Source organism: Echinops telfairi, unplaced genomic scaffold, assembly GCF_000313985.2.
Source record: "Echinops telfairi isolate 266 unplaced genomic scaffold, ASM31398v2 ScPeMD7_70;HRSCAF=299, whole genome shotgun sequence".
In the NCBI taxonomy this organism is placed as follows: domain Eukaryota; kingdom Metazoa; phylum Chordata; class Mammalia; order Afrosoricida; family Tenrecidae; genus Echinops; species Echinops telfairi.
In genome coordinates this window covers 33458736-33478382 of record NW_022103968.1, presented here as the reverse complement: position 1 = coordinate 33478382, position 19647 = coordinate 33458736, and the positions used below count along the sequence as shown (strand labels likewise).

At 49.2% G+C, this 19647-nt stretch overlaps 1 protein-coding gene across 1 annotated transcript in view; it reads right to left on the bottom strand.

The window, feature by feature from the left end:
* The window catches only part of PDLIM1 (PDZ and LIM domain 1), a gene marked incomplete at its 5' end in the record, with an annotated part of 48360 nt that overhangs the window by 685 nt on the left and 28028 nt on the right, over positions 1-19647 (bottom strand). The window contains 3 exons of the mRNA XM_004701053.4: positions 337-454; positions 7968-8119; positions 16975-17174. Of these exons, the coding sequence (XP_004701110.2) occupies positions 337-454; positions 7968-8119; positions 16975-17174 (470 nt within the window). The remainder of the gene's footprint in view (positions 1-336; positions 455-7967; positions 8120-16974; positions 17175-19647) is intronic.

Sequence of the window (19647 nt, the reverse complement as noted above, 5' to 3'; positions counted from 1 at the left end):
GTAGCCTTATTCCCTAGGCCAGGGATGGGACTCAAAGGGCAGAACAGAGCCTGCCCCCCTGGCCTCCGTTCCTAAAGGGGCTTCTCCCACCTGGGGGCCAGGCACAGTACTCGGGAAGTCTCCCCAGGAAGCCCTTCCTACTGTCACAGAGCGCCCTGCCTTTTTCCGTCTCCTGTGTCAGCACCCTAGGGGCTCCAGGGCCGAGGAAACTTCCCCCTCCCTCCTGGCTCTGGGGCATGGCACCTGCCTGGCCTCTCGCCTTCAGTTTTCCCCTTCCTGGCCCAAACGCACAAGGTGCAGCACGTTCTGCATTGCCGGCAGGGGGCAGGTACTCACACGATGCCGGTGCCGCACTTCTCACAGATGGACAGCTTCTGAGAATTTCCGATCGATGAAGCCACTTTGGTGACCGGAGCTTTTACACTTCTGAATCCCGAAGGCTTGTTGGGATCCCCTAAAATGACAATGTACTCCAGTTGGCCCAGGAAGAGCAACATCACGCAGCTCTTTTGGGAGCAACATCATTGTTTAAGCAAGGTCACGGGCACAGGTGTCAATAGACCGGACTCACCTGTGTGATCGTGGGCAAGTTACTTAACCTCTCTAGTCCTTGGTCTCCTTTTCTATAAAACAGGAGATCCCTGTTCCCTTCGTTGCAGTACAAAAAAGATGATCAAACATACACAGGACTTCCCACAGAACCTGGTACATGGATCAGCTGTCCATAAATGAGAACTAATTAATATGAGGAGCCCGCAAAGGAAAGGCTCACTATTTGCAGTTGATTGGATTTCATATGTAGAAAACCCTAAAGACGCAACAACAAACAAAAAATGGTTGGAAACTATCGAAAGATTCATAAATATGGCAGGATACAAGATTAACACCAAAAAATCCATCAGATTCCTGTATACCAACAAAGAGAGCTCTGGGGGGCGGGGGTGGGGGGGACCAAGAAAACAATACTACTTTCAATAACCACACAAAAGATGAACTACTTAGAAATAAACCTAACCAGAGAAACAAAAGACTTGTATAAAGAAAACGATAGAACACTATTATAAGAAATTAAGGAGACCTAGAAAAAATGGGAGAACATTATATGTTCATGGATAGGAAGGCTTAACATTGAGAAAATGTCAGTACTACAAAGCAACCTATAAATGCAAAGCAAATCCTATCCAGATCCCATGCCATTCTTTAAAGAATCAGAAAAATGAGTTATTAACTTTATATGGTGAGGGAAGAAACCCAGGATAAGCAAAGAACTTCCTGGGAGGAACAGTCAAACAGGAGGCCTCCCAGAGCTCCCCAATGCCCTATCAGAATAAGACACGGGCCTTAAGTAGCGCCTGGTGGTCATCTGTGACCTCCCTCCAGGTGGACCAGCTAAAACCAGGCCGGCTGGTTCCGGAGCAGTCTTAACTTCCTCATCTCTGCGCGCTTCCAGCCTGTTTCTCACTCCATACTGGTTTCTCCCGCTTATTAAAATGCCCCAGTCTCCCTCGAAATAGCAGAAAGTGATCCAAAACCACGGGAAGTTTGAGAAACCCAGAGCTCATCTTCATCGTCCAGAGGGGGAAGTTCATCCAAAGTGAGAGTCCTGCAGGGGTGCAGCTCACTCACTCACAGCTGGGGCTTCCCCCTGGCACCTGACACAGCTCTCTGAAACCCCTTGGTCACCCTGGGTCACCCTGGGAGGCCACCAGGATGGATAAGCCCCAGACCACTTGCACAAGAAGGGCAGAGGCAGGTGCTGGATGCTAGTGCTTTTCTCCATGGTAGAAAGATGGGGCTCTTTACTTCTGTAGGGTGAGTCTCTGAAACTCACAGGGACAGTCCTACCCTGACCTAGAGGGTCACTGAGTTGGCAAGAACTGCATGGCCATAAGTACTTTACCCACTGAGTGAGCTAAACTCAGAGGTAACTCTGGCCCAGAGGCCTATGAATGACAGCAGCTTTCCCAGAACGGTTTTAAGCTGCATCATAGTGGGGGTGCTGTGAAGTGCCTGATACACCCGTCTAGGATCTTCGTTGTAACTCCCACCAAAAGGCTGCGGAGAACTATGCAAATATGAGGTGCTTACGGCCCACCAAGGGGATTGGCGAGTTTGCTCATATTGTAAATAAGGGGCACAGTACCCATGTAACATGGAGCCAAGCAAATAAGGCCATAGTAACTTACTCTGGGTATTGTCAGTCCTGCTAGGCTTAACATGAGTGTGACAGTTACCTAATATCCTGTCAACTTGAGGAAGGGGTGGAGTCTATCTAACCTGACAATCAGGTTGCAACTTGATGACCACATTTGGAAGCACAACAGAGAGAAATAGCTCACTGGAGGCCAGACACACTGCTTCAGATTCCTGTTGACAAGCAACATAGAGACGCACTCCTGAGCCAGAATTGTGAACTGTTAAATCCCCACTATAATAAACCCCATAGCTGTGAGTATGACCTGGGTATTCTGTGTCCATTGCAATGAATGATCTAACCTAGCAGAGAGCGTCACACCGGAGGGACAGTTGGTATCAGAAATGCTGAAAAGCTGGAAGGGTAGAGGCATGTGTTACCTCCATCTCACGGGACTCCCATGTTTCCTTGGGCTGATGCTACTAATGACTCACCTCCTTCCCCTTTGTGAAGCTGAGGAGTTCACACTCAGACGCCAGACCCACTTTTTTACAACCATCCTAAGCTTTGCACGTTCCAGCTCAAAAGAAAACAGGCCTTCAGGTTCCCTCCCCAGAATGCCTTCTGCATATGGTAAACGTTTGGAGAAGAATTTATGCTCTTCCCTTCAGTTAAAAAAGAGCCCCGGTTGTGCGGTGATTGAAGTGCTCAAGCATCAGCAGTTCAAACCCACCAGCTGCTCCGATGGAGAGAGATGGGGCAGTCTGCTTCCATGACGACTGATAGCCTTGGGGCCCTGAGGGGCAGTCCCAGAGAATCAGTTCAGGGGCAGTGGGTTTAGTTTGGCTTAAGTTCAGCTCAAAGCAAGTACCTATTAGGAGGTATGGAAGAGACAGAAGGACCCCTTCTCTCCTTCCTTTTGGGAAAAATCCTGGTTTACTCCAGGGAAGAAGACATCCAAGCCAAGGGCAATAAGTTAAGCGTGGCCAGGTAGCTAAGCTCTGGTTAATAAAATGTCAATGAGTCGTGGTGTGCGGCTTCTGGGAGCAAGCTAACTCATCGGAAATGGGGAAGTCCCTAACTTGTCCTTGTCTCTTCTCCCTTCTTCCTACATGTCTTGACTTGAGCCACAGACACCACATTCCTGTGGTGATCAGCAAGGGTGAGAGGGTGAGGGCCACGGCTGATGACGGCTCGAAGAAAAGAGTCAGCAACACCACCGAGCCAGGCACGGAGCTTGCGCTTCAGGCCCATGTGTTTGGCTCTTGTCCTGGAGAGCCTGAGTCGCTAGTTCGATCACCATCTCACTCGTAACCTTGGACAACACTCTGAGCCTCTCCAGGGTTGTTTTCGCATCTGTCTATTGGGGTTAACAATCTGTGTTAGTCCGGTTGACTAGAGAAATCCATAGGCACTCATATATGTATAAGAAAGAGCTTTATGTAAAGAATAATTGTCCATTAAGAAAACATCTCAGCTGTTGTCAAGGGCTTAAGTGGAGAGCAAATGTTTTGAGAATGACAAGAATTTGTACAAATGTTCAAATGTCCTTTACACAATTGGTGTATGTATGGATTGTGATAAGAGTTTTATGAGCCCCCAATAAGATTTTTTTTTAAAAGAAAGAAAATATCTCAGCCCAGTCCAGATCGAGTCCATAAGTCCAATATCAGCCCACATGTCCGATACCAATCTATAAATTCCTCTTCAGACTCACGCAACACATGCAAGGATACAGAACGCAAGAAGCAGTGGAAGCATCTCAGCGATGTGGTTCCCCCAGCTCCATCAGCGTCGTGCCATGTGTCTTTTATCAGCAGGAAGGTGAAGCAGAGAGAGTGGGCCTGGCCTCCAGTGAGCTATTTATCTCTGTAGCACCTCCAAATGAGGCCATCAAGCTGAGACCTGATGGGCAGGCTAAACTCCACTCCTTCCCTCTTAATAGTCTCAAGTTGACGCCTCAGAAATAGTTATAAAGATTAAATACCTGAACTTGTGCAAAACACTCCTCACCATGACTGGTACAGAGCAGATGCTCATGGATGGGGCTTATGTTTGAAACCCATCCACTGAGCTCCCAGGTCAGCCCTCACCTGTCCGTGTGTGAACTCTGACGCCTGAGGCCCCAAGGTCCTCTTTGTGACTCTCTGGGTCTGCGAAGATCCTCTGCCTTCTAGATTGTCACACACTATATGGATATGGATCCAGACGTCTGTGTCTCGTGGTGAGACGATACAACCAAACATCCCGACTCAGCAATTTCTACGTGTGCAAGTCCGTGACACCACATTCTACAGGCGAGGCAGCCACTTTCCCCACCTTTTCCAAGTTCTTCCAGCACGAGTAGCAAAACCACAATGAAACTAAGCAAAAACTCTTCCCCACCCTGCCTCCTTCTCTCTACAAGCTGTCCTACTTTCAATCACCTCATACGCCTAGGAGCCAGCGCTGGGCGGTGCATGAGGAGGACTACAGAAGGACGGATGCGCTGGAATGATGGTCTTGGCAAAGAACAGCCAATGCCCCGTGGACCACCAGAAGAAGAACCAAATCCGTCTGGGAAGCACTACAGGCAGAATAGTCCACGGAAGCGAGAATGGTGAGATTTCACCGCCCATCCATTGGAGATACTCTCAGGAGGAACCGGCCCTGGAGAAAGACATCATGCTTGATAGAGAGTCATGGCAAACAGATGAAGACCCTCAACAAGGTGGTTGACTCCGTGGCTAAAGATCAGGCTCAAGCATAACAACGGTTGTGAGGCTGGTGCAGGACTAGACAGTGTTGGGAACACTGTGAGACGCAACTGACAAGCTGGCACCCCACACCAGTAACAATAACTCCCATCCCTGGTAACCTCTGATATTCTTTAGTTTATAGGTATTTGCTTATTTAATGGAATGAGATGCTACGGTATTTGATCTTTACTCTATTTTGATATGATTTTTAGCAGCAAAGGTGTGTTATTCTAACAACAGCCCAATATTATGAGAGATTTTTGGTAGGTGGAAATGTCGGCCAAGAGAGCTGTGTTGTTCTAATTCTCACAAGAGTTCCCCCTGTGCATCCGCAGCCCTCAGACCACGTGCCTTCTGGTAAAATGTCTTTCTAGACACAGACCTTGGGATTCCACCACATCTGTGCATAACTCCTCTGGAGAATTGGGTTGCATGCCCCTTTCTGGTTGCCTGGGACACTCACCCCTCCACACACACTCTCTCTGCCCCTGTCCTGTCCAGGTGTCTGCCTGCTGCTCTGCTCCCCTCTCCCCAGGGTGCCCACCTGCCAGGACAGTTGTTACACCGTTGCTGGACACTTGGTGATCCCATGAGCTACCTGCCTCACATCAGGCTCCAAAGGTGGTGTTCGTGCAGAGCAGTCAGCAAGGAGGACCCCCACCCCCATCCCCACCCCCGGAGAGGCAACCGCCCTCTGCAGAGGGACTGGCTGCGGACGTAGGTTCTTGGGGAGGCCTTCGGGACTTGAAAGATCCTCCATTGAATACACCCAACACCTGGACGTCCTCCCCATCTTGTAACTTCTTTAGAGTGTGGTAATCCACCCCCACAGGAACTTAGGAGAAAAGTGCTTCGTGTGTGCTAACGAGACACTGTGCTACCAGCAATGTCCCCTTTGCTCGCAGGGTCTCTGTGACGGGAAGTGTCTTTCTCAAAGCTGCTGGAAGGAGATGACGGGGAGTAGGAGGCGTTAAAGAACAGACTGGAATTTTCTTAAAGTTCTGGAGCTGAAAGTCCATTTCCAGGTCTGGACAAGGTGGGTTCTTCCTTGTAGATAGTCCAGATGTTCCTTGGACCCCAGGCTTATAGGTGATCCTTCCAGGGTATCTGTCGTTTCCTGTGTGTGCCTGTTTCTGTGTCTAACCTGCTCTCTTTATAACAGCGGTTCTCAACCTGTGGGTTGCAACCCCTTTGGGGGTCGAACGACCCTTTCACAGGGGTTGCCCGATTCATAACAGTAGCAAAATGACAGTGATGAAGTAGCAACGAAAATAATGTGATGGTTGGGGGTCACCACCACATGAGGAACTGTATGAAAGGGTCGCGGCATTAGGAAGATTGAGAACCGCTGCTTTAAAGCTCAGACATGATTAGGCTTAGGACCTGCCCCACCTGACTCTGATGCAATCTAATGAACAGAACCAAGAAAACCCAATTTCCAGACATCGACAGAATGACATCGACAGGTACACACCCACAGCAAGCCCTGCTCATGGGGACCCTGAAGGACAGAGAAGATCGGCCTCCGGTTTCCAGAGCTGGGGTTTCTAGGGAGGCAAGACCGCCACATCTTCCACCCAGGGAGCGGCTGGTGGGTTTGGACCATTAACCTTGCAGTTTGCAGCCCAATGCTTAACCCACTGCACCTTGAACATCTCATCCATAAGAGGAATTAGGAGCCGCTGTGATAATTATGTTATTGTCAAGTTGGCTGGGCCAAGAGTCTCATGGTTGGGCAGTAAAGGCCTAGTCATGCCCCATGATATGACCGAACATATTGTCATCACCTCCATAAGCCAACACACTGCCATATTGCCTGCGACCCTGGGCGCCTTCAGTGGCCGGCCACCAGCAGCCTGCCTTCTGACCCTACAGTCATCCACGTTGCAGTCTGATATCAGCCTGTTGGGTTCCTACTGATGTTGAGTTACTTTATCAGTCCCCAAAGCTACTTGAGTCAGGAAAAGGCTCCAACTTAATGTCTGGCCCATAGAACTCAGCCCAAATGTGCTCACATCGACTGCGATGTGAACCATCTTCTTGATATAAAGTTCTCTCCGTATCTATCTATCTAGATACAGATATCTGAAATGTACCAGATGACACTGGTGACTGTCTTAGGTTGGGTTCTGTAGACAAGGAAAAATCGATGACAATATCGATACCTATATCTAGATTTTCACCGATTTTGCTTCTCTAGAGAACCCAGCCTAACACAGCCATACACACACACAACCCAAACACCAGAATCTCATCATCTGGCAGATTGAGATTCATAACACCCCATACGGGGCTTGTGAGACTATAAATCTTTACTTTCCCCCACAGAGCGCCTGGTAGGTTTGAACCAAGGACTTTGTGGCTAACACCTTCCCCCTTAACTGCGCCACCACAATTTAATCCACAGCAGTAAGTAATGAGCCACGGTCTGGACTAATCTTTAGGCCAGGCTGACAAATATCATGGGGGGTGGGGCCACACCTTGAGGGGAAGGGCTTAGTCAGAACACTTGAGAAACCCCATCATCTTAGTTTAAGTCTGAATAAGTGGGTGTAAAACCCTTCAAATAAGAGAAAAGTTCCGGCCATCCCAGTCAGCACTAGGATGTAAACGGACCCTGCAGCGCTCATTGGGTCAGATGCCCATAAGTCCCGGAGAAGAGCTTGAGACCCAGGATCGGATCGCTGAGCTGCCCTGGGGTGGAATTGGCAGCTGCACCTCATCAAGATCAACCTTCTCTAGCCTGGGCTCCAGCAGCCCAACCCTGACTCTCACTGGCAGGCTCAGCTCATGTACCTCGCTGGGAGGACCAAATAAAAAAAGGTCCCAAAGCCACACCAGCAGAATCCCACAGTCCAGTTCACGCCCTGGCCTCCCCTTCGACTGCACATGTGACCAGAAAAGGCCACTAGGTGGGTACTAAGCTTCTTAAAGCCCCAGCAGGAAGAGTGTCAGTCCTGACCCCTCTCCTTCGCTCCCTTTTTTGTGTTTTTTCCACCCATTCTAGACTGGCCTCACCTGGGTTTCCTTAAGAACTGGCCCTTGCCTCGGGCCACACAACAAGGACTTTGGAACCGAGTCATCAGGTTCCTTACCTTTCTCCTCAGATTCCAGAATTTCCTGCAAAACCAGGAATGAAGTGGACTGTTTGGGAGGCTCATTTAACTCCTGTTTCTCCTGAAGCATCTTGTAAACTTCAGATTCTTTGTCGATGACGAGGCCGCTTGGAGGCTGAGAAGGCTCTAAGCTGTGAAAAAAATGTTTGGGGATTCATTAGGACATGTCAGAGGTTATGAAAAAAAAAAAAATCCCACAATGTCTTCAAGCAAAAACATCCTTGAATCAAATGGCAGACAGAAATTAGCCCGAGGAGCGGACCCCCCTCCAGGCAGCCACAGGCCTGCTAAGCCCGAGGGGTATTTACAGGAGGAGCTGCAGCTGCTTCAAGGACCTCAGAGGTTATTTTCCCGAGTGAGTCTTAGAAATTCCGTTCCTTTGGGGCCTCACCCCCTGGAATGCCTCTTTTTAAACCACATAAACAACATTATGTCAAGAGAAAACATACAAGCGGGAAAATGCCAACCACAATGTGACCACTGAAAAGTTAGCTGGCCACGTACATTCCATGCATAGCGCAGCATCGCGGTGCCCTTTAGTTCTGATTATATCCAAGGGGCTCCCGCTTCCCATAAACGCCTCAAGATTTTCCTTATCTCGGGCACGGAGGGACCTGCCTTTCCTCCTTCACAAGGTCCGTGGCAACGATGAAATATGAAAGTGCTTTAGAAACTAAGGTGACCAGATGTTCCACTTTTGGCGGGATTTTTGGAGTTTTAAAAAAGTCTTGATTTTTTGAAAGAATCCATGACAAGCTAGGGAACGGTCTATTTTTAATCAAGAACACACACCCCCACCCCTACCCCACAGTCAATGATGTCCCGCTTTAAATCTGATCACCTTCTTATAAACTGTACAGTGCTATTTGGGGGAGCAGAGGTCTCCCCTTGGGCTCAGATGAATTCTCTCTGCGCCCTGTCTCTCTCCGCTGAGACAACGTCTGGGGCAACTGCTCGGGTTCCTGGGCCATTTTCAGGTCACCACTCAGGTCTCCGGCCAGCAGCTGTGTGAGTCGGTGAGGAAACCCCAGCCACTTCCCTTTCACGGCATCGTCTCTCAAGAAAGGTAGCAGCAGAGAGCGACAGGGGCTTTGCTGCTGCCAGGGAAGGACAAAGGTGAAGCAGAAAGCCCCACCAGCCCCTTTGCAGGTGTCACCGGGAAAGGGGACAGCAGCAATCGTTCCCCTGCTCATACCTGCGGTCTCCGCCTGTGTCTCTCTCCTCCCCCCTGCCCTGCCTGTGGATGAGGCCCCTTTCATCAGCAGGACTCCCACGGACCCCACAGGACAGGGTAGAACTGCCCCCTGTGAGCTTCCGAGACGGGAACTCTTTCTGGGAGTAGAAAGCCTGGTCTTTCTCCTGCCTCCCTAGGACAGGAAACACCATGGCCGCTCGCTGGCTCCCTTCTCAGCCCTGCTGTTTGAGTTCTATGCTGATTCTTTCTGGGAGTTCTGTGTTCTGAGCTTGCCCTACAATAAATGGATTGCATTGTTTTTTAATGAGTTTTTCCTCTATTACACTTAGAACTATTTTCAAGTCAAGTCAAGTCAGAACCCTGGAATGTTCCTGGGAAGAACCTTGTATCTTCTACGGGGAATGGTATGTCTGAAAGCCACTGAGGGAATACTAAAGATGACAGAACCGAAACCCCAAGGTCATCACCATGTGTTCTCCCAACAAACAACTCTTCAAAGTATCCCCATGGTCAAAAAGAACAAACAAAAAAACCATCATTTTTCTCAAATAATGACGTCATTCCACTAGATGACCCTTTCGAAGGCATTTTCCACGTTCATTCCTTTTTAGGTTTTTTATTTATCTATTTTGTTGAAAGTATAATACACTCGTACTCCATTAAAAAATAGCAAACTCATCTCCATGCCTAGATCTTAGACATTAAAGACACATACCACGCTAATATTTTTCTTAATTCTAGAGGGAAAGCATTCACTTAAAAGAAAGAAGAAGAGGGGGGGAAATAGCATTCTTGCTTTTATATATAGTAACAGCAATGACATAAAGAATTCTACAGTGATGTGATTTCAGAACATAAAATAAACATAACTGAGTCGCCAAGGGGAAAGGTTTAGTGAGTGGGAGGCAGGAAGTAACCACATTCTTCTAAGCCCAGTCTTTGGGGTCTGACTAACAAAATACAAGATTTTAATCAAACTCAACTCCGTTGCCTTACGCTCTATGTTCAGCATACTTGGCCTGTCTATTCACCACTTGTCTGAAGGTCTGACATTCTCTCCATTACTGTAGGCCCTGACCTCAGAGGCTTACGCTAAGAAAAGAGTGCCTGTCACCTCAGAGATGTCCCAGCTCGTTGGCACTCAGCCTGACGCAGTGGCCGTCAGAGGCGGGTGGTCAAGGACCACAGTGGTCTTTAGAACCAATGAACCTCCCCTTGAGCTCATCTCCAAGGTGAATCTCTGAGGCGAAGGGAGACAGGTGTGCCATGTGGACCTGCTCCTGCTGAAAACTAGCTGAGGTAAAGGTCAAAAGGTCAAGGAAGACCAAGAGCGGCCCACACCTAGAAGGTCTAGTCTGTCAGAAGGATGAAGTGACCCAAATCCCAAACCCACTGCTACTGGTTGAGTCAATTCCGACTCCTAGCGACCCCAACAGGACAGAAAAGAACAGCTCTTCAGGGTTTCCGGAGCTGTAAATTCAAACAAGAGCAGGGAGCGGCAACTCTCTCCTATGGAGAGGCTGGTGGATTTGAACTGGTGACCTTGCAGTTAGCAGCCCAAAATTGAACACACTGCTTCACCCGGGCATCAGTAATCAGAGTTGGGATTTAAGGATGACTTCATTAACATTTTTTAAAATTTAAGCCTTCTTCTGTGACTTACGTGTGTCTAAATGCCAACTAAATGTGTCTAAATGAATATGTCTACGTATCCCAACTACAGCTAGGAAACACTAAGATAAAATTGCCCCGGCTGATACAACTTTAATGGGATCATTTTCTCATAGAGTAAGTGAACCTTGGTTCTTCACTACAACAACCTGTTCGTGAGATGGATTTGGCAAGAGGAGGGGATTATTTGAATAACTGGAAGTCTTGGACAGGACTTTTCTTGATAAAATCCTCCATCTAGGAAGGTAGAGTCAGGAGTCTTTCCCCTCCTCTCCCGCCCCTATTCCTCCCATTATGTACAACTCAGAGTCTGGGTACTATAAAGCAAACAAACTTAAGAAGAAAGCAAAAAATTGAGAAAAGAAGGCAAACCAGCTTGGGACCTCGGGGCCCAAGAAATGACATGAGGGTGCGTCCCCTGGGTTTCTTTTTACCACATTCATTTCCAGAAGAGGGGCTTACAGTGGCAGCTACTCAGAAAGGGCTCCCACACTTACACACCAACGTCCACAGCAGCATTGTTCACAACAGCCAAAGAATGGAAGAAACCCAAGTCTCTATCAATACGTGAAGGGATAAATTAAATGTGGTCCATTTAGACAGTGTCATCTTATTGCATCATTAAAGAGAAATGACAGCTGAAACTCTGATTCATGCTATGGCATGGGTCAACCTTGAACGCATGCTTCAATAAGAGGGAGGTTTGCCAAAAAGGCTGAGGCAGGTGAACAGATGGAGAAGTGAAAGAGTTGAGGGACAGAGAGGAAGACTGCCATATGCACCATCTGGCAAGAGTTACCTAGGAGCAGATGCACGGATAGACATGCGGGATGAACAGGTGTGGGAGAGACAGACGTGTAAGAGGTTTGACAGGATATTGTAGTACATGAATATTACTTTTGCTGCAAATACATCTATGAATGTGGTGGAGCCTACAGGGGACACACTTCTTAGATGTAACAAAATGCCTTGGAGGAATAAGCTGCTAGGCCTGGGAGCTCAGGACCATGGCGACACCAAGGTATGGAGAGTGGGGTATCAGCTCCAGAGGGAGTAGGGTAGACTGGGAAAAGACTATAAAACAGTAGTCATCCTGGGATGTTCTGTATCTTGATTGCATCAGTATTCTGGTTGCCATGATGTTCTATAGATTTTCAAGGGATTATTGAAACTGGGTAAAGATGTCATGGGTTGTTTTGTTTGTCTGTATTCTTTCTCATACTGCATGTGAGTCTACATGTATTGCAAAATAAACTGGCAGGCTATGTGGTCTTGAAAGAAAATCTTTTTTCCCTAAATGGTGAAAGCTAAGGGAGAACTGGAAATGATACGCACAAGATTTAGGTACTTGATTTCTATGGGGGTGGGAAGGAAGGTGGTAGATTGACTCAGATAAACCCTTCCTTACTCATGTCTCAGATCTCGGGACACGGATACATTTCAAAAGGTTGAAGTCATACAAATTATTTTCTCTCATCATAAGAAAGTGAAACTGGACATCAATACCAAAAAAATAAAAATTGAAAGTATACCAATAATTGCTTGCTTATGGAAATTAAGCAATGTAAACTACTGATGACTCAAACCAAATCAAACCCCACTGCTATCGAGTTGATTCCAACTTTAGCGACTCTGCATAGGGTTGCCAGGACTACTAAACTTCATGAAAACAGACAGCCTCAACTTCCTCCCAACGAGCAGCAGGTGGGTTTGAACTGCTCTCCTTGTAGCTAGCAGACCAACACCTAACTTATAGCACCACCAGGACTCCTTACCAATGGGTCAAGGAAGAAGACGTCCCAGCCTGGTTACTCCAATGTTCATGACGGAAAAAATGCACTCCTGGGAAACCCTATTCAATCCCTTGTTAGAAAGGGAGGCTGAGCTGAGTTCTCTCTAAAGCTTAGTCTTCAAAGGCCTAGATGTTGGACATGTGATAAGAGGCCAGAGCCGTGATTATGGGCCCCAGAAGAGGGGAGGACACCCAGACACCAGAGCCAGTTCTCCAAGACTCTGGGCAAGTTTAGCTGGAGGAGCAAGCAGCCACCTGCAGGGTAGAGGTTTCCTTCTGACCCGTCTCCAACTGAGTCAGAGTGAGGACAGTTCCTCTGACATCATTTGAACAGGGAACAATGCATTCCTTTATTTCCACTGCACCTGCTTAGAAATCTGTCTCCCTAGTGCTTGGGGGAGTGCCCAGAGAACACAGCTTGGTAGAGCAGGTCTCCCAGGACACCTGTGTTGGTTAGGGAAACTCAAATCAGCAGAGAGCCACCCCCTACCCTCTTTGAACTGCACGCAGGGTATTAGCCCTCACAGAGCCAGAGGGAGCTACATCCATCTCAAGGTTGTCCCTGGGTGGTTCAAACAGCTAAGGGCTTGACTACTGATGGAAAGGTGGGCAGTTCAGGTGCCTCAGGGTTTAGGAGTCCCTCAGATAGCTGAGGGACGGTGCTGGCTGGCTGAGCTAAAACCAGACGGTGCTGGCTGGCTGAGCTAAAACCACAATGCTAGAAAAGAGGACTTAAGTGTGTGTCATAGCAAAAGCTCCACAACAGTAGTCTACAGGCACCCACCCTCTGGAGGCCCCACCCCCTGCCCCACCCCAAGTCATGAATCTGGAGTCCCTCGGGGCAGTGACATCAGTGATGACAGGCATTGACTAAGTCAGCCAGGGCCAGCCACCGTACTCAGCACTTTTCACCCGCCTCTCACTGCATCCTCCCCTCTACCGGTGAGCGAGATGGTTAGGATGCTCTCCACCGCTGAGAAGAGCAGACTGTGACCTGAGAGACAGTGACCTGGTTTGCTCAAGGTCCCCAAGCAGTTAGAGGAAAAGCCGGGATTCAGGCTCAGGCCCCTCTCGGTGCATACGTGGGACCTTGAGGAAAGTACCGGGCAGCGTCACGTAAATAATCAAACCCAGGCCATTTCTGAAGTACCAGAAAATGAGCAAGAAAACAAAAACCAGACTCGAGTTGCTTCCCACGCTCCTGGCACCTGCACCCGGGCAGAGTAGGACTGCGCACCACAGGGTTTTCAAGGCCATGGTCCATCAGGAGCAGGTCACCAGAGCTTTCTCCTGAGGCACTTGAGTGGGTTCAAACTGACCACCTTTCCGTCTGCTGTCAAATCCTTAGCTGTTTGAACCATGCAGGGACAAACTCGTAGCGGACGTAGCTTCCTCTGGCTCCCAGAGGGCTAAGGCCCTACACTCAGTTCAAAGAGGTCAGGGGGTCGGGGGTGGCTCTCTGCTGATTTGAGCAGCCTTTCCTCCACCCACCTGACACCCAACAGTAATGCCACACGGAAGGCCTCGCACTCAGTGTCCTCCCACCTGCCTTCCCAGTTTCATCCAGAAATGGCATCTGTGTTCGTGTCCGGGAAGGCCTACAGGAGAGACAGCCACACATACACCCCACGATGCTTTGGAGCACATGGGACAAAGAAACACAGAGTGGGCCCCCCAGGCAATCAGGGGTGATCTCAGACACTGAGTATGCCAGTATGCCAGTTCACAGACTAAACAGTCAGGGTGAGCAAGCGCTTGGGGCTTGTGCTGAGCAAACGAGAAAGGTTGCCTGCCCTGGGGCCACTGGGCAACCAGGAGTGCCTTGGTTGGGAATGAACTCAAGCAGCCTCTAGGAATTCCTCCTAAAACAGGGGCCCCAGATAAGGCAGCACAGCTGATTCGGGCAGCTCCTTTGGCGTGGGCTGTTTCTCCATCCATCCTCCGAGAGTTTGGGGTGGAGAGGAGGTGAGACCAGAAAGGAGACTAGTGATAATGGCTCTCGGACACAGCGGCAGCCAAAAATGGTCTGTCACAGGATGGGCCGGCCGGCTGCAGGGAAGGCTTGTCTAGGCACCAGACAGTTTCAGACTTCATTGTTGGCGATCAGGGGAGGGAGCAGGCGGGAAGGAGAGCGAAGAAAGAAGACATTAATGAAGGAAAAATAGCCACACTAAAAATAATCCCCAGGCACATACTTCTCCCAATGCATAGCTGCTCTTTCAATTAAGAATGTGTCATTTCCTGGGTTATTAAATCCAGATCACAGAACATTCCACTGTGGGACCGTAAAGAGGGTCACATTCTCAGCCTCTCCCAGCACCACCGAGGTGGCAATGAGCCGGATCGCAGCCCTCGGCTTGCACACCCAGCTCCTGGCCAGAAGGCGCAAGAAGCAGTTGCCCTTGGGGTGGGGGTTACGGGGTGCGCATGGAAGGCCTGGAGGGCCTGGGGACTCTGGGTCCCAAATGGGCCCCACAGCCACCTTCAGGGTATCCTAGCTCAAGCCTGGAGGGCCTTGAAGGTACTAGAACGGGGGAAAGCAGTAGCAGAATATGTGGCCACGTAGCCTCGGTTATTAAGATAAAATGCCGCCGATGACCTTTGCTGTTGCGGGTGCTGCTGAGTTGAGTCCAACACAGTGACCCCATAGGGTTTGCCTGCTCTCACGGCCGGCTGTTTCCCCCGCAGAGCCACTGGATTGGTTCAAACTGTCAACTTTCCCGTTAGCGGCTGAACTATGTCAGCCAGCGCTTAACCGCTGCACCATCAGGGCCTCTTCAATAACCATGACATCTTAAGTCAAAGTCACCGGCAAAAAGCATGCCTGTCTTTCTTGTCCACTAGATCTTCAGGATCCTTAAAGGTAAGCATAGTGCTCTCAGTGCTGAGAGGCGGGGCCTGTAGAAAGGGGGGAGGGATACTCAAAAGTCTGTCTCTTTGCAGGGTGGGGGCGGGGTACATGATGTACCTTAAGCCCCCATGAGGGATGCCCACAGTAGTCTTTTCCAAACAAGTAACCAGTGTGAACCCCGCCCTAACCTCCTCATGAAGCTGTTCACTTACAATTGAATTATCTGAAAAGCTAGGCAGATTCTTATCAAGGGTTAACGGAGGAGAATTTGAATGGCAAAATGACCTTCGGAGTTAATGCCAGACGTTGAGTCAAGCCTGGCCCACGGTGTTCTCAAACACATTTGACGGTTCCCGTGAAGACAGGTCCCATAAAAAGAAACTGTCCCTCCAGTTTTAATGGAAGAAATCACCTTCAGGCTGCAAGCGGTCTGGTTGGAGTAAAGAGCAGTCTCCCCCTCTAGACAGGGCATGGGCTTTCCAACCTCCCATGGATCCCTCTGCTCCCCGACTTATACTCAGAACTCTGCCCTCACTTCCGTCTGGTGACTGTCACCCTTGGTCATCTGAAGATAAAGCTCCTGACCTAGCCCAACCTCTTTGCATCCACAGAGATCCAGCCCCGTCTCTTATTCTCCATCCTCACAACGACTCCTTTTGCCACGGGCTGCTGAGATTCCGTGCTTTGTGGGTTCATCTTCCGCGGAGGCTGGGGTTGAGCAGAGGCGGCTTCCCCGGCTGCGAAGACCCAGAGGAGCTTGTGATGAAGACGCAGAGACAGGGGGAGACCCGCATCCCAATCCTGAGATGTTTCCTCGGACTCTCCCCGCTCTCTCTCCATCTGCAACCCCACCGCCCTGGCTTGATTCCGGTCCCCCAGCGCCACGCCGGTTCTGGTGAACGGCATTTACATCCTATTGGGAGTCTCCTTCTTCAGTGGTTTCTGGTCCACGGCTTCACCCAAAAGTTGCATCATGAGATATTTCTCCCTCACCTGGATCAGGCGCTGAATGAACACATGTAGGCACTACATTCGGTTCCTTTCATATCCTCCCCATTGAAAAACGCTGGGGATTTCTCAAGTAGAGCAGGGCTGTCAGTGAAGGGCATGGTCAATGACAAGATGACACCAACCACAACAATCAGGCTAACAATGACAAATAGGTCTCAGAAACGGAATCAATCAGTCTGTCCAGACACAATGCTGGACACTGTCCTTTCTTATTTTTTCCAAGAAGCCCTACAAGTTGTGTGATGTTACTCTAATTCAATATGTGAAGAAAATTAACGTAGACAGTACTGTATTTTCACAAAAATAATAGATGTCTTTTTGCCAAACATGCCCCCCCCTCTGGGGAGTTGTTTGTACTCTCTGAAGCAGGAGGTAGGCTCCACCTTCTTCCACCAGCTTGGCTGAGCCGGGCGCAGGGAAACCCCTCCCCAGGCTAACTTGGCAGAGAACTCCTGGGCTTACTTACGATCTGCCGTTAGTCTCCTCCCCACTGGCTGCTGTCTTTGACTCCAAGGCATTGTTGAAACTGGAGATATTTTCCGATGAGTAGAGGCCAGCTGGGTTGTTGTACTGGTTGGTGATGACCCTGGGGGCGGTGCTGGAGGCGGGCGAGGCAGTGAAGGGCATCGCACTTCGGTTGTGGGCACTTCCTATGTGCAGAACTTCCTGTAGGCCAAGACCAGAGGGAAAGTCAAAAGGAGCTTCCAATATGCACCCCTTCCTGGGCAGTGGTGGGCAGTGCAGACTGAAGGCCAGGGAGTGAGGTGCCCCAGCTGAGCTAAGGACGGCCCTGATTCGACACTTGACTTTAGTTGAGGGGCACCGAGTATCCATTGAGAGACACCACCATGAATTCTCTTAAGACGGGCAAGTGTGCCGCTCCACACCCCAGCTCTGCTCCAGAAAGCCTGATCTCCCACTGGGTACATTTGAGCAGCGTAACCTTGTCGTCTTGGGCTGTCAGGATTCAAGTCAGAGCTGAAACTTCCTTTCAGGGCACATTCCAGAGGGATTACAGTACCAGAAGGAGAGGCTCACGGCAAAGTCCCCTCAGTCAGTTCGTAACCATAGATGATTAAGGGTGGAGATAAATTCCCCAGAAGTGAGCAGGGTTAGACAAGAAAGATAAAAGGGTACCACGGGGGTGTGGTGGGGGGTGGGAAGTGGGGGGGTAAGGAGCAGTGGCTGAATGTGCAGAAATGGGCTCCAGGCTCTGGCAGAATGGGGTTAAAAGAAATGAGGTGTTGTGTCAATGAGGCCGCAAGTGTTGGGCTGCTAACCTGCCAACTGCAAGGTTGGTGGTTCAAACCAACCAGCAGCTCCACGGGAGAAAGATGAGGCTGTCTGTTCACCAAATCAAGACTGTAAAGACTTGGAAAACCAAAGGACCAGTTGTACTCTGTCCTATGGACTTGATTGCCGTGGGATTCTTTGTTGTGGGGGAGCAACAAGGCTAAGCAGATAGGTTAGGGGTTACCTGTTACAGGGGTGGTGCCTACAGGAGCTGTGTAGAAGGATTTCGAATTCCCAGTGTCCTCCTTCCTCTATTTCTGTGCTTTGAGAATGCACACTTCACCGCTACCCTGGATTTACGAGCCATCGGGGGAGTAATTACTGCAACTGGGACATCTCAGGGCTTCTTCACAAACACGCACAAAAAACTTCTGAAGCAGGACGGCACTGAATCTGCACCTCCCAGAGAGGGACATGTCTGATTGGAGCACACGGGAGCAGATGAAGGGGGAGGAGAGAGTGGAGCACATCCTGGCCCACGAGGGCTTGAGGACGATGTTCCCACTTAGAGCAGCCAGTCCACAGAGAGGACCACATGGCCGGCCCCACTATGAGACATGACATCCCTCACTGACCCATAGGCCTACAGGGGACAACAGTGGAGACACAGTGTGGGAATTGCGCCCGATCTGATCTGGCCCCACCGAGACAAAACACTAAGGGGGTGAAACAAAACAGCAAGGGAACGGAGTGGCGAAGTCTCCAGGGAATGCTGAGGTGGACTTTGGGGCCAGGAATTAGTGCCCTAACAGACTGGACTGGAAAACACTCCTAAAGGCCAACAAACAGTCCTTGAACTAACTACAAGCTTTTTTTTTCTTGTGTTTTGTCATTGGTTTGTTGTTGTTTTGTTTTATATTGTTGCTCGGTTTTGCTTCGTCTTGTTTTTGTGCATGTTATTATCTCTGCAGGTCTGTCTAAGTAAAATAGGCTGGATGAACAATCTGGCGCAGAAAACAACAGGACTGACAGTGCCGGGGGGACATGGGAGAAGGGGAGGTGGGGGGAAAGGTAGTGGTATTAACAAACCCAGGGACAAGGGAACAACAAGTGATCCAAATCGGTGGTGAGGAGGGTGTAGGAGGCCTGGTAGGGCGTGATCAAGGATAATGTAACCAAGAGGAATTAATGAAACCCAAATGAAGACTGAGCATGATAGTAGGACAAGAGGAATGTCAAAGGAAATAGAGGAAAGAGCTAGGAGGCAAAGGGCATTTATGAGGTCTAAATAAAGACATGTACATATGTAAATATATTCATATATGAGGATGAGAAAATAGATCTATGTGCATATATTTATAGGTTTAGTATTAAGGTAGCAGATGGACATTGGGCCTCCATTCAAGTACTCCCTCAATGCAAGTATACTTTGTTCTATTAAACTGCCATTCTATGATGGTCACCTTCCTGACACAATCGCTGAAGACAAAGCGAGTATATAAGCAAATCTGGTGAAGAAAGCTGATGGTGCCCGGCTATCAAAAAATATAGCATCTGGGGTCTTAAAGACTTGAAGGTAAACAAGCATCGATCTAGCTCAGAAGCAACAAAGTCCACATGGAAGAAGCACACCAGCCTGCGTGATCACGAGGTGTTGAAGGGATCAGGCATCATCAGAACAAAAAAATCATATCATTGTGAATGAGCGGGGGAGTGCAGAGTGGAGACCCAAAGCTCATTTGTAGGCCACTGGACATCCCCTTACAGAAGGGTCCCGGGGAGGAGACAGCCAGTCAGGGTACAATGTAGCAAGGATGAAACATACAACTTTCCTCTAGCTCCTAAATACTTCCTCCCCATCCACTATCATGATCCCAATTCTACCTTACAAATCTGGCTAGACCAG